This window comes from Physella acuta, unplaced genomic scaffold, assembly GCF_028476545.2.
Source record: "Physella acuta isolate Inbredline_101_S28 unplaced genomic scaffold, ASM2847654v3 ptg001372l, whole genome shotgun sequence".
Taxonomy (NCBI): Eukaryota; Metazoa; Mollusca; class Gastropoda; family Physidae; genus Physella; species Physella acuta.
Window position 1 is genome coordinate 331027 of NW_026732887.1, and position 13974 is coordinate 345000.

Genomic DNA, 13974 nt, shown 5'->3' on the forward strand with positions numbered 1-13974 from the left:
GTGAACTGATAAAATGTTGATGTCGTGAACTCATAAAATGTTGATGTCGTGAACTCATAAAATGTTGATGTCGTGAACTGATAAAATGTTGATGTCGTGAACTCATAAAATGTTGATGTCGTGAACTGATAAAATGTTGCTGTCGTGAACTCATAAAATGTTGATGTCGTGAACTGATAAAATGTTGCTGTTCCCAGGTCTGTGGCGCTGGTTGTGGTACAAGCCGACCAGGCGGCTAACGACATCAACAACGTGGACATGACCAAAACATTTTTAACCCAGGGACAGGCTCTGCCTGTGAGTAATTAATTAGTTACTTAATCAACTTTAACATACTATTAATTCATTAACTGACATTACTGAGTCCGGTTTAAGTAAATTAAATAATTAATGTAAGTAATCAATGTAAGTAGTTAATGCAATGCTAATATATGGATCCTTGTCTAACATACAACCCGAGTCAAAGAACTGAAGCCACCGATCAGAGATTAGCTAGTGGTGCTGATCGATTCGCCTTGTTGAATTAATTTATTGATTTTTTTTTCTTAATATAATATAAAACGATTTTTTGTTTCTTTGGGGTTCTTTTTATTATTTTGTTTATCACAATCTCTATTAGGATTTATGAAAATCCGGGTCGGCTAATTTTTGTGTTTTATTGTGTTTTTTGGTTGTTTGTATTTTCACGTCACTGCTGGTATGTACCTGTATTTAGTCCTTACTCAGATTAGTGTCTTTTTTATCACTAGCAGAGAGGTTAGGGTTAGGGTAAAGTTACAAGTTAAAATATGCATAAAATATGGGTGTGTTGATGATTAAGTGCTAGAATTTGAAAATGTATTTAAAAATGTATTTAAAAGATACAACTTAGAGAATTCAGTTATTTTTCTCTAAATTATCCAGTAACTTAAAACAAAAAAATATTTTTGTTTGCAGTACCTGAATGCATGTGATAGGGGGGGGGGGTGGCAGGCAGGTCCAAGTAATGTTATATGATAGCAGGGTGTTTGCCTTAGAAAATATATAACACTGAATGGATAAAAAAAAGGGGAAAGTTTAAATGTATAACTGTGGTGTTTTCATTACGCTGATGTTATTCTACTTTTAAACACGTTCGTCTTCTGACACATGCCAGTACCTGCAAGCCTCACCTGACGGCACACCTGTCAGCGGGGTGTCAGACGCCACCTTCGCGGTCACCAAGGTCGCGCCCTACTCCGACACTAGCTCCAGCTCCGACCTCAACACCGCCATCATCGTCCTTATCGTCTTCGCCTGCGTCACGGCTGTGGCCATCATTGTGGCAGTAGCCATCTTGACCTACTGCTGCGTCTGTCGGAAGAAACAGTAAGCTAATAATTTGACGGTTAAAACTAATTAATTACTTAAATATAGACAAATTGGGGTGATGTTACAATGTTATACATTAAATCAGGTTAGGCGCAAGGTTATAATCAGTGGCGTAGCGAGGTCGGGTGTCACCCGGTGCGGCACATAATAGTGTCACCCCCCAGAGGCGTAGCGACCCTTCCCGTGGACAAACTTTCAAATTTCGATTTGTTCCCCACCCCCCCCCCCCCCCTCAAACTTTCGATTTGCACATCTTAAAAGACTCGAATCAATAACTTAATTAAGTGGAATTATCACTTTCTGTATATATTTTGCTATTTTTTGCCTTGGTGTCACCCCCTCGATACGCCCCTGGTTATAATAAATTAAATGGCTGATGTTTATGGTCTTGACTCTTGACCAATAATTAATTATTAATGTTATTAAATTAAAGTTTTTTTTCAAACTTAACGGTCCATGGAGCAAGTGAAGTAGATTTACCTGTTTCTGTTACCTTGACATTTGTAGGGATAGTGTTGTCAGCACTATATCCAGTGGTCTTCAATTTCCCTAACGTTAGTTAGGTACCCATAAGAGCTGAGTGGGCTCTTGAAACTTTCGGTTTTAGCAGTCTAGTGCTCTACCACTAGGCCACATCGCCCCTATTTATACAAGCACGCCTCAACTTACATTATAGCTGTTATATAACATCAATATATACATTTCATTACAGGTCTGAAGACAAGCGAGCTTTATGTAAGTAATCAGTAAAGACAAAATCACATCCATGTAATTATCCATCATTAAAAACATAATCGTACAGTGATATCTAAATTGTAAACTTTATTTTTAAAAAATGTGTTATTTTCCTTAAAATATTTAGTGGTTGGAAGAGCTACAGTTGTTTCAGACTTCAATCCTCCAAGAAAACCAGGTATAATATTTTCATAGTCTCCCCTCATACACACTCTTACGATTTTAAATAGTCAGACAGACACATGCATGCATACAGACACATAAAACTAAAATAGAGGAATGTACAGTCACAGACACACAACCCACACATATAAACAAACACAAATTCATAAATTATATATATATATATATATATATATATATATATATATATATATATATATATATATATATATATAACACTGAAAAAAAAGTTCTCTGCAGTCCTCCCACGGTGAATTACAAAACGGAACTTACGATATTTTTTTTGTTTTTGAAAAATGAAAGGTTATAAATGTTATAGATTCCAGCCTAAAATTGTTGTATATGAATCCTTTAAGAGAGGGTGAAAAATATGAAAAGACAAATAACTAGATGTTTAACTAAATGTTTAATTTACGACTAAGACTGTATGTCTACTAACATTAAGTATTGCAATCTACAACGGCTACTGGTGTATTTGTTTTTTCAACTTGATAATGCTAAAAAAAAACGTTCAAACTATTTTGTTTATAACTTCAGCTCTATATAATTTTTAGAATAGCAAACAATAACTTAAAGTTGTATTGAAATGTAAGCGGAATTTGAAATGAATGTAAAGTTAAGCAATGACTTATCTCCCATTTGAAAATCCAAATACCAAAATTTAATTCAAAGGAAATAACTTTCAAAAGAATAGCTAAATTAACCAAGTGTAACTAAGACATTCTTGAAAAACATAATAAAACGCTTTAAATTTCATTACTTAATAATTATAATAAATCTTTAATATTAACTGTGTATGTTTGTAAAAACAATATATTTTACGTATTGAATACTTAACTGCATGTTTTGTTTGAAAGTCTAAAAGTGTTAGCTTTATTAAAATATACTTCTACTCAATAATGATGACTCGCATCTAATTTTGGTGGTTCGATTTCCAATAGTTTACGCTTTAGGATCCCTAACTAAAGGGACGTCTTTCAAATAAATCAAACACTGGTAACCGATTTAAACGTTGCTTGATTAGAAATATTGATTAAATATAAAAAAAATATAATTTGGAAAATCATATATATATATATATATATATATATATATATATATATATATATATATATATATATATATATATATATATATATATATATATACACGTTTTTTGTATCAACTGTATCTTCCAAATATATATATTATATATATATATATATATATATATATATATATATATATATATATACATATATATATATATAGGCCTATATATGCAGGTGGGATTTTCTGTATCAACTGTATCTTCCAAATCTCCAGACCCACGACCCACCATTTCACCCCCTCCCTCACACCATGACGACTCCAGCTATGATTTCTCTGACGCCCAAGATCTGAGTGACGTCAGTGATATGGAAGACACGAACCTGTCAGAAACTATATCGCTGACGTCACTGCCCCACCCCACAGAGGACGAGGGGGTCGCTACAACAAGGAACGTCGGTGTTACAGTTATTGCCAGTGGTAATTATCTCACGTGTTACTGCTTTGTTGTTTGTTATGTATATATATATATATATTTTAAATTTTCTTATCTTTATTAGATTAGCATTCATTTTTTAAATCACTTTATCTTTTTTTTTTAAATAATTCACCCTTTTGATTAATTAAATTTTAAAAAAAAATTATGCAGCATTGATATAAATAATAACAATGCTAATATAAGAAATATATAATAATTTTAAACGGTACAAATGAGAGTCGTATAAAATGTGTAAAATAAACTGATAATAATAATACGCGATAATAAATGCGTGATTAAAATTTTGATAAAAAATATGTAAAACATTTCTTAAACTTAATATTTATACAATTATATCGTTTTTAAAAAAAAATCCAGTATACTTAAATAATTAAAACACATTTGACTTTTTCTCTTATTGTTTTTATTCAGCACACCTATTCGCAATTTTATTTACCCCATTTTTTTATTTTGCTAATCATTAACCTACAAATACAATACTACATTTGTTATCTACTTTAAAAACAAATAATCTCAATAACTGTAATTATAAATTATTATACTAATCAGCCCCAACCACAATATGAGCTTCTGTAATGTTGGACCTTACACAGTCAATCACAACGATGCACAAATGTTGCACTGTAAAGCCGATTCTCACTTTTTGTTTTTTAGCGTGCTATACTCAACACACCTGCCCTTCACATAGATGTGTTCTAAATATAGCAAACTTCCACCATTTTGTTCCCTAACACATCACTGGTCAATTGATTGAGAATTTCTTACCACGCGCACAATCATTTTTCTGATTGTAGGATTGTAGTTTCGGTCTTTAGACTTATGTGGAGTGCAGAAAAAAAGATACAATTTTTGTGTTTCATTTCTACAGTACATACTAATCACAGTTTAGACGCAATAGAGAACCCATCACTTTGGGCCAATGCTGGTAAAGTCCCCTTCATGACAACACAGAATTCACAAAATTTCAACGCTAGGAAACTCACCTCCATGGAAAAACATTCTTCTCTGAGTACCAACGAAAGAAAATTCCTCTCCGTGCAGAGACAGACTTCTCTAACGTTTCAGTCTAGAAAGGCTAAGACCCTGGGCAGCAGGTCGACGCTGACCAAGAGTAAAGTCTCCATTTTGATGAAAGAACGAACTCTATCGTTGTTAACTCGCTTGCCGGATATCGACAGAGAGTTGACAACCACAGAAGAAAATGAAGACAAGAACATATTTGCTTATCAGTTGATATCCGCCGTACAGGATTTGAAAACTATGGTCGACAAACTGCAACGACAGTCAAGTTATTCATTGATGTCCAGACGTTCAATAAACATACCAGAAGATGAAAAGGGAAGATTGGGGATGAAAGGAGATACAAAAAAGAGGGTTAAAATATTTAGGAATAAAAAGCAGCTAACAAAATCATCATTAAAGCTACCCGAAATCAAAGAAAAATTTAAAATTAAGGAAAAAGTGGCAAATGGTGAAATGTTTCACACAGAGGCAGTTTTTCATAATTATTTGCCGAAGCTAAGATACAAAAGTGTATTTGTTGAAAATGAAACAAAGTTAACCAGTAAACACAAACAGAAATCTGTGCAGTGGAGCAACAGAGACAAAGTACCATCTAAGATAACTCAAAGCCCTAACCAACTGCCAAACGTGTTTACTGAAAGTAAGGTCCATCTCACACCTGTGTTTACTGAACGTAAGGTCCATCTCACACCTGTGTTTACTGAAAGTAAGGTCCATCTCACACCTGTGTTTACTGATAGTAAGGTCCATCTCACACCTGTGTTTACTGAAAGTAGGGACCATCTCACACCTGTGTTTACTGAAAGTAATTACAATCTTACACCTGTGTTTACTGAAGGTAGGGACCATCTCACACCTTTGTTTACTGAAGGTAGGGACCATCTCACACCTTTGTTTACTGAAGGTAGGGACCATCTCACACCTTTGTTTACTGAAGGTAGGGACCATCTCACACCTTTGTTTACTGAAGGTAGGGACCATCTCACACCTTTGTTTACTGAAGGTAGGGACCATCTCACACCTGTGTTTACTGAAAGTAGAGACCAAAGCCCTGACCAACTGCCAAACGTGTTTACTGAAAGTAAGGTCCATCTCACACCTGTATTTACTGAAGGTATGGACCATCTCACACCTGTACAAATTAAAGATAAAGATCGCCTTCCACCTGTACCAAGTGAATCTAAAGACATACTTCCAACTGTACCGATAGCAAATAGTAACCATTTCCCACCTGTACCAATTAAATCAACAGACCCCTTCCCTCCTGTACCAATAGCAACCTCGTACCTCCTTCCACCTGTACCCACTGAATCTAAAGACCACCTCCCACTTGTACCAATTACATCAAAAGACCACCTCCCACCTGTACCAATTACATCAAAAGACCACCTCCCACCTGTACCAATAGCAACCTCGTACCTCCTTCCACCTGTACCCACTGAATCAAAAGACCACCTCCCACTTGTACCAACTAAATCAAAAGACCACCTATCTACTACGCTAACCCAGAAACCTACCAAATCTATAGACACCGATTCGCTACAATCGACATCACACAAAACACCAAGACCTTTTCTACCGTCCATCAAACATTCTGGAACCAATTTTCTTTACTCAAGACCTGGTCATCCAGCACCAAAAAAATCTGTTTTTGGATTTTACAAGACCAAACAACCAACTGACAGAGTTGAGAACAAAACGGACTCGACTTTGGCACTATTGAGCGCAGCAAATTCCAGGCAGGAGATGATGAGAGAACTTGAGAAACTTCAAACAGTAAAGAACAAAAATTTCTTAACACATCAAGCACAGGAGAAGAAAAAACTAGTGCGAGCGACAAAAAGAAAACACAGCTCGATGGAAACTTTATCCAGCGATGCAAATTTAGTATTACGTCGTAGTGAACACATCAAAATTAACTCACCGCTGTTTTCGTGTAAGTCAGAGGAAGCTGTGAGCCAAGATTCAAGTCTTTATTCTTCTCAGATCCTAGACAGTTGCAAGACGTTTTACCAGCAGCCCGTGTTAAAGACAGACCCGCAGTACATCCGGTGGGTCAAGCAGCTGCCCCGAAGATGGAAGCACACATCGTACGAGAACACCAGGCTATCGGAACCCTGGATTCCCGTTTCCGTCGATGACGTCAGAATGCCACCTAAATTTCCTCGGTACGTTTCCGCCAAGGCTCGCTCGCTGGATAATTTATCAGCCTCGTTTTCGAATCCGTTTTCGTTGTTTAAACAGAAAATGTCGTCGCAGGCGGTCAGCGAGTTTACAGGTTCCAGAAACAGCCTTTTTATGGACACTGGTGTGTGACTTAATCTACTTTCTTAAGCTTAAAATGGTACGCGTGTGTCGGCTCTATTACCTCATTAACGAATGTTACCTCCAACAGAGGCGTAGCGACCCTTCCCAGCACCCCGGGACACACTTTCAATTTGGCGCCCCCCTCGGGAGCAAATTTTCAAATTTTCAATTTTTGCCCCCCCCCCCTCAAACTTTCGATTTGCACCCTCCCCCCCCCCCCCTCAAACTATTTATAATGCAAAAGTGCAGCTAAAATGACATTTTAATTTGTTTTTACAACCCATTTTGGCGCCCCCTAAGGTCGGCGCCCGGGGACATATGTACTCCCCTGCCCCCCCCCCCCCTTCCCCATCGCTACGCCTCTGACCTCCAAAGATATCTTTCATATTGTTTTTATTGTTTTGTTTACACTTTGAATTTTAAGATAGAACAGGCTTTTTTTTTTGGAAATTTTACTTTCATAAATGTAATTTTCTGTAAATATGTGTTAATCTAAACCAGAGATATTGTGCTATTTATACAATGTATAATCTGCTGAAAGTTATTATTCTGTATTTTAAGCAAACTTTTATAATATATATATATATATGTGTGTGTGTATGTGTGTGAGTGTCTATGTGTGCATGTGAGGAAAGGCGTGTATTTGATGAGTGTGTTTACATCTTACAATTGTATATACATTTTTTCGATGTATTTATCAACAACCCCGTGTTACAAATCTTGTCTCCCAACATTTGCTCAAATATCCAGTCTTTCAGTTTCGTGATAGTTACAATTACAATTAAACCAATATTTGTGTACTAGCCAATAACAGCCGTAGTTTACAAGCTGTGAATTGTCTTAAAAATGTGTTTGTTGCATAATACCATAGGGAAACCTGCAACAAAAAATAAAAGTGTTAAATTGATTCAGAGGCGTAGCGACCCTTCCCGGCGCCCGGGGACAAAGTTTCGATTTGCACCCCCCCAAGCTTTCGATTTGCACCCCCCCCCCCCTCAAGATTTTGATTTGCAACTCCCCCCCAACCTTTCAAATTATTTTTCCAACCCATTTTGGCGCCTCATGTCCCCCCCCCCCCCCTCGCTACGCTTCTGAATTGATTATCAAATCTTCGTAACTGTTTTTAAAAAATGACAATATTATCCGGTGGTGGCTAGGTTTTTTATTCTGTTTCCTAAGCTACTAATATATGTTTGTATTATAATATATTTTATGAATAATCTAAAATACAAAACTGCATGTTTTTCGTGATTCTACCTAAATAAGTGTTTACTGCATTGGCTAATCAACCTGTTTTGTTGATTTGATTTTGGCTCTAATTTTAACCACTCTAATTGTAACCACTATATAAAATATTTCTTTGAATCAGAGAATTTTGCTATTTTTAATTGTCGTTTCCATATATACTTTTTACGCTTTTGATAATATGGCTAGTGTTCTTACATTATAATTCGTCATTTAATATCAGCTTTCAACATAAATGTATGCATTGTTTGAAAATAATGTTAACCTTTTTGTTTGAAGTTGTGTAGTTTTTTTTTGTAGTTAAATTCAAAATAAGTTGTATATCAGCAGGTTTATCCAATGTTAACCATTCATTATTTTAAGTGAAGTAGAGTTTACCTATTTCTGTGGCCTCGGCATATGAAGGGATAGTGTGGTCAGCTTTATGCCCAGCCGTTTTTACTCTCCCTAACATGAGTTACGTACCCACCGAAAGCTGGGTGGACTCAGGGACTTTCTACGGACTTAAACCCGGATTCGAATTCGAGACTTTTGAGCTAGAAGACTAGCGCTCTACCGCCTGGACAAGTGACAAAATGTAGAAACGCTTACCCAATGTATATCCTAGCAAAACTGTACAGTTTCGAATTCTGGCCGTCTATTAATTCTAAAAAAAATATTATAGTAAGTTAAGAAAAAGTCATATTTGTAAGATCACTTTGTATTTACCTTTCGTTATGGGTTATATATGCAATAGTTTGAAATAAACAATGTCACAAACTGGAGATCTTAAAACGTAAATGCCTATTTACAAAAATAATTTCGTTGTGAAAATAATATGATTAGCAGCCCGAACCTGTACGCATATATTTTCAGATATTCCAGAAACGAAACCGAAAGTAAAACCGGAAGTGGAATTTAGAACACAACGCACCCACAAAGCGCCAGTCATCACGCAATTTGCGGAGTACATCCCCCCGCAGATTCCACCCAAACCTCCAGCCAAAGTCAGCTACGCCAAGTACATCCGGTCTGTGCTCAACCTCCCGGCGGAACCGGAAACTGGTGCCAGAAGAAAGTCGGAGCTGACTGACGTGGAGGAGGTAGAGGACAAAACTAAAGTAGATGGACAAACTAAGTCTGACTGACAGATGGACAAACCAAACCTGACTGACAGATGGACAGACCAAACATGACTGACAGATGGACAAACCAAACCTGACTGACAGATGGACAGACCAATTATGACTGATAGATGGACAGACCAAACCTGACTGACAGATGGACGAACAAAACCTGATTGATGGATGGACCAAGCAAGCCTAACTGGACGCTGTTGGAATACACTATTAACATTAATACATATTATTATTTAATACAAAGTTTCCGCAATACTAATACTCATCTTAACAATTCCTTTGTCAGTGTATATTTTTATTAGTACTATTTATATAGGCAATACCGTTGCAATCAGAACTGATATTGTTGTTGCTATTTTAACGACATTTTCTTAAATCTATCTTAATGAACACAGGATCAAGCTTATTTAAAACGATATTTTAACTATTGGGGTGCGATAACCACTGAGACAAGTATCGGTTCAACGTGACTTTTATTTCATCTAATCACCATGACTTTTTTATTTCTTATTGGTTTCTTAATTTTCATTTATTAAAATAAGATTTTAAAGCACAAATAGAAACTGTTATCAATTAAAGAGTTCATAGAACTAATAGTAACCAGAGTTTTTTTCAGGCATTGTCTCTCTCCACCCCCCCCCCCCCCCCAACCCCCACACTGAATCGGAAAAAAATGTATTCAGAAATTATATACTTTTACCAGATTCCTTCCCCTGGAAATTTCAAATGCCCTTCCCCAAGAAGAACAACACTTAGATAAAAACATTACACCAACAAGAAAAATGAATGTTGTTTGATTAATATAATTAATTAATGTATTAATAACAACAAATAAAACATGTAAACATGTCAAGATCGTATTGAAACTTTATTCATTTACGCTTGTCATAATCTTATTTTGGTGTACATAACCCGATGTTGTTAAAGATGCTATTTATTACACTTTAATGCTATGCATTTTTATTATAATGTTATTCTAATATTTTGTTTTACTTTTCGTTTATATCCTACCATGATGATTAAAAACTTTTGACACACAAAAAAACACCTACTCTTTCAATTTATCTTAGAAAAAATCAAATGTCCCTTGAATGTAGAGTCTGTGTAGTGTGTAGCCGTGTTGTTGATGTCAGTGAGTTAGCTATGAATGGATGCTTGAAAAATATTTGACGATTGAGTCAGCTTAAATTATGAAAGCAAGTGAAAGTTCTAGGCTCAAAGGCGTAGCGAGGGGGGGGGGGGGGGGGGTCGGAGGGGGGGGGGGGTGCGGCCCGCACCGGGTGACACCATTTAGGGGGTGACACCAACGCAAAAAATAGCAAAATATATAGAGAAAAACTTGAAGGGGGGTGCAAATCGAAAATTTGAAAGGAGTCGGCGTGGTCGAGTCGCTGAAGCTCAAGGTTGCTACACCGAAAAGTCTCGAGTTCGAACCCTCGGGCAGATGAGGCTCTACAGCTGGGGACAGCCCCTCTTCTAGGAGAGACAACTCCAAAATCAAACAACTGCTGCCTTGTAGTTTGTTCTTGGTTGGACAAAGGCTATGGAAGCAAATCCAAAAAGAAAAGCAGGCTGAAATCGGAGTCAATGGCCTCAATGGCGCATAACCAGTTGACACGTATCCTTAATTGTGATGGAGGCGTGGTCGAGTCGGCAAAAAGCTCATGGTTGATAAATTCGAAAAGGTATAGAGTTCAAACCCTCTGGCAGATAAGACTCGATCCCTTCCACCACTAAAAATTAAGAACGAAGAAGAAGAAGAAGAAGAAGAAAGTTTGTCCCCGGTAAGGGTCGCTATGCCTCGGGGGGGGGGGGGGGTGGTGACACCATTAAGTGCCGCACCGGGTGACACCCGACCTCGCTACGCCACTGTCTAGGCTTATCCATCAATATATATAATTCTCTTCTGGGAGACGCTAGAAAACAAGCTGTAAGCGCGCTCCCTACCACCCCACCCTACATGGTCTGGTGAGCTGTGGTTCACGCTAAATGTTTACATTCGCAGAGCCGGGTTTAGTGACGGCTATTAGGGGCAGATAATTTAGTTTGAAACGATGTTAAACTTAGTGGAGGTAACTAAGAGGAGGCTGCTTTCACGGGGGGGGGGGGGGGGGTGTAGGGTAGGGGTTGGGGGAAAGGAGGGTGGGGGTAGTATCGTTCTTAATGACCTACTGATAGTGTTTTAAAGCAAATATTTTTAGTGGCAGCATTGCTACTGTCGAATTCACAAATTATGAATTACTTAAAAGTAGAAAATAAAACAACTAAATAGCGGCGTATGATATGCCGCGGGTCGGCTCGTTTATAATATTTCGTCGGAGCGAGTAGTAATGTGATAGGGTAACTAACACATTAAAAATGTTACAGATGTTAGGTTAGTGGTTCTTTACCTTTTAAAAACACTAAACCCCACTAGCTTCATATGCGCATTCTATGAACCGTGTTCTTAATAGGAAAAATAAAATATGATTTAAAAAAAAATTAAAAACATTGGTATGTATTTTATGGTTGCAAAAAATAAACCATGCATCAACATCATTGTGATCTTAAATCAAAACATTAAAATATTTCTTTTAGACAAAACCATAAATACAGACTAATGAATATTAACCACAAATCATTGTGTGTTCTGTTATCGCTTTTTAGACGCCCTAAATGCGCTGCTTTACATTAAATTCAGTAATGGTGGTGTTCTTGTATTTTCCATCTACAAGCAGTCTATGGAAGTGTTTTCTTAGTTTTTGGAGATGCTATTCTATAATATCTCAAATAGGTACTGCAAATTAACAACGTCCGACCGCTATAATTTTTTGCTTGACTTTATATGAAGTGATACAGATATAGAAAGAGATTACACGATGTACCATCACGACAATCACTAGTCTATACTAGACTACTGGGCCGCGATATAGAAATAAAATATGTGTTTGTCACAGCCCGTATATAAACGATCAACGCGCGCCTGTTTAGGTAGCGTTGACACGATTCGTGACGTTTGTTTTCAATGATATAGACAATACCACAGTACCGATACGTGTTGTCTCGCTCCGACGCACTTTATTACTAGATCTATATCGTGCAGTTGCAATGTCCTCTTTGAACTGTTAGTTGTATGATCCGCGCTGACACAATTTGATTACAAATCATGTCTTGACGTCCGCCGAACCCATGAGACGGGCAACTCGAGAAATAATCGAAAACTAAATGTTTGTCCTTCTCTGGGAAAGACGCTTTAGATTGTTGTTATTAGAAGAGATGCTTTTGGATATTTTTTTTTTATAATTAGACGCCGGGTATCAAGTTGATTGGATTAAGACCAGGGGCGTAGCGAGGGGAGGGGGGGGGGACGGGGGGTGCGGACCGCACCGGGTGACACCATTTAGGGGGGTGACACCAAGGCAGAAAATAGCAAAAAATATAGAGAGAAAAGATAATTCCACTTAATTAAGTGATTAATTCGAGTGTTAAATAGTCTTTTAAGAGGTGCAAATCGAAAGTTTGAGGGGGGGGGGGGGGGGGGGTGAAAATCGTAATTTTGAGGGGGAGGGGGTGCAGATCGAAATTTGTCCCCGGGAAGATTCGCTACGCCTCTGGGGCTCTGGGGGTGACACCATTAAGTGCCGCACCGGTTGACACCCGACCTCGCTACGCCACTGATTAAGACGCATGTGTATTGTGGGATATTTTAGTCTCGCTTAGTTGGGGGTGGGGGGGGGGGTGGGCTGGCACAATCGACTGTTGAATGGATGGTTGTTTTTTTTAAGGGGGAGGGGGGGTGTTCCATGTAGACATTTGTTTTAGTTATTCTTTTTTTTTTCAACATATTTCTCGTTGAAGGCTTTCATTACCTCAAGACTAACACAGACAGCAGGGATATCATTTACACTTACTAATACATTAAAATAACTTGGTAAATGAATGACTCTTTAGACTTATAAATGCTATATATTTGTTATATACATTATATTTTTTTAATCCTCTTTTTCTTCGTTTGACATCCGTATTTGACATCAACACAAATAATAAAGGGAAGTAACAACAAGCTGTTTAAGAAGACCATACTGTTTAGCCACATGGTGTTTAATAAACAAAACATCCCAATCAATTAATTATTGCAAGCATAGAAATATATTTTTCTCAATGTTCAAATACAATTTGATTAATTAGGAAAAAACAGCAAAAAATTAAACATCAGTATAAATATATATTTACTACACAATTTTTTAAAATCTGCTAGAAATGGTTGGATAATGAGAGTGATCTTTTTCTGGATTCAATGTTTTGTCCACAAGAAGAAAAAAAACAACCTTTAATAGAAAGTATTTATCCCATAAAACATAATTATAATGCAAAGATATTAAAATTTAAAAAAATCAATGTACAAGCAGCTTAGCCTACATAATTTTAATGGATAGATGAAAATCCAAAGTTTTATTGAATTTAAAACATTCAAAATCAATTATTGACATTGTCATTATCAACAAA

General features: G+C 36.9%; 1 protein-coding gene across 1 annotated transcript; it reads left to right on the forward strand.

Annotated features, from left to right (window-relative positions):
• Positions 1-985: 985 nt before the first annotated feature.
• LOC131927085 (uncharacterized) lies at positions 986-10096 on the forward strand. The gene is made up of 6 exons (XM_059282743.1): positions 986-1003; positions 1136-1347; positions 2063-2085; positions 2213-2263; positions 3574-3777; positions 9227-10096. The coding sequence occupies exons 1-6, from the start codon at positions 986-988 to the stop codon at positions 9496-9498; spliced, it is 780 nt and encodes a 259-aa protein (XP_059138726.1). The 3' UTR covers positions 9499-10096.
• The last annotated feature ends 3878 nt before the right edge of the window (positions 10097-13974 follow it).

What these genes read in the sequence shown, in the direction of transcription:
- LOC131927085 (XM_059282743.1), top strand. An exon ending in TGCGTCTGTCGGAAGAAACA is followed by an intron (nt 1,348 to 2,062) that starts GTAAGCTAATAA and finishes ATTTCATTACAG; the next exon opens with GTCTGAAGACAAGCGAGCTT. An exon ending in TGTTACAGTTATTGCCAGTG is followed by an intron (nt 3,778 to 9,226) that starts GTAATTATCTCA and finishes ATATATTTTCAG; the next exon opens with ATATTCCAGAAACGAAACCG.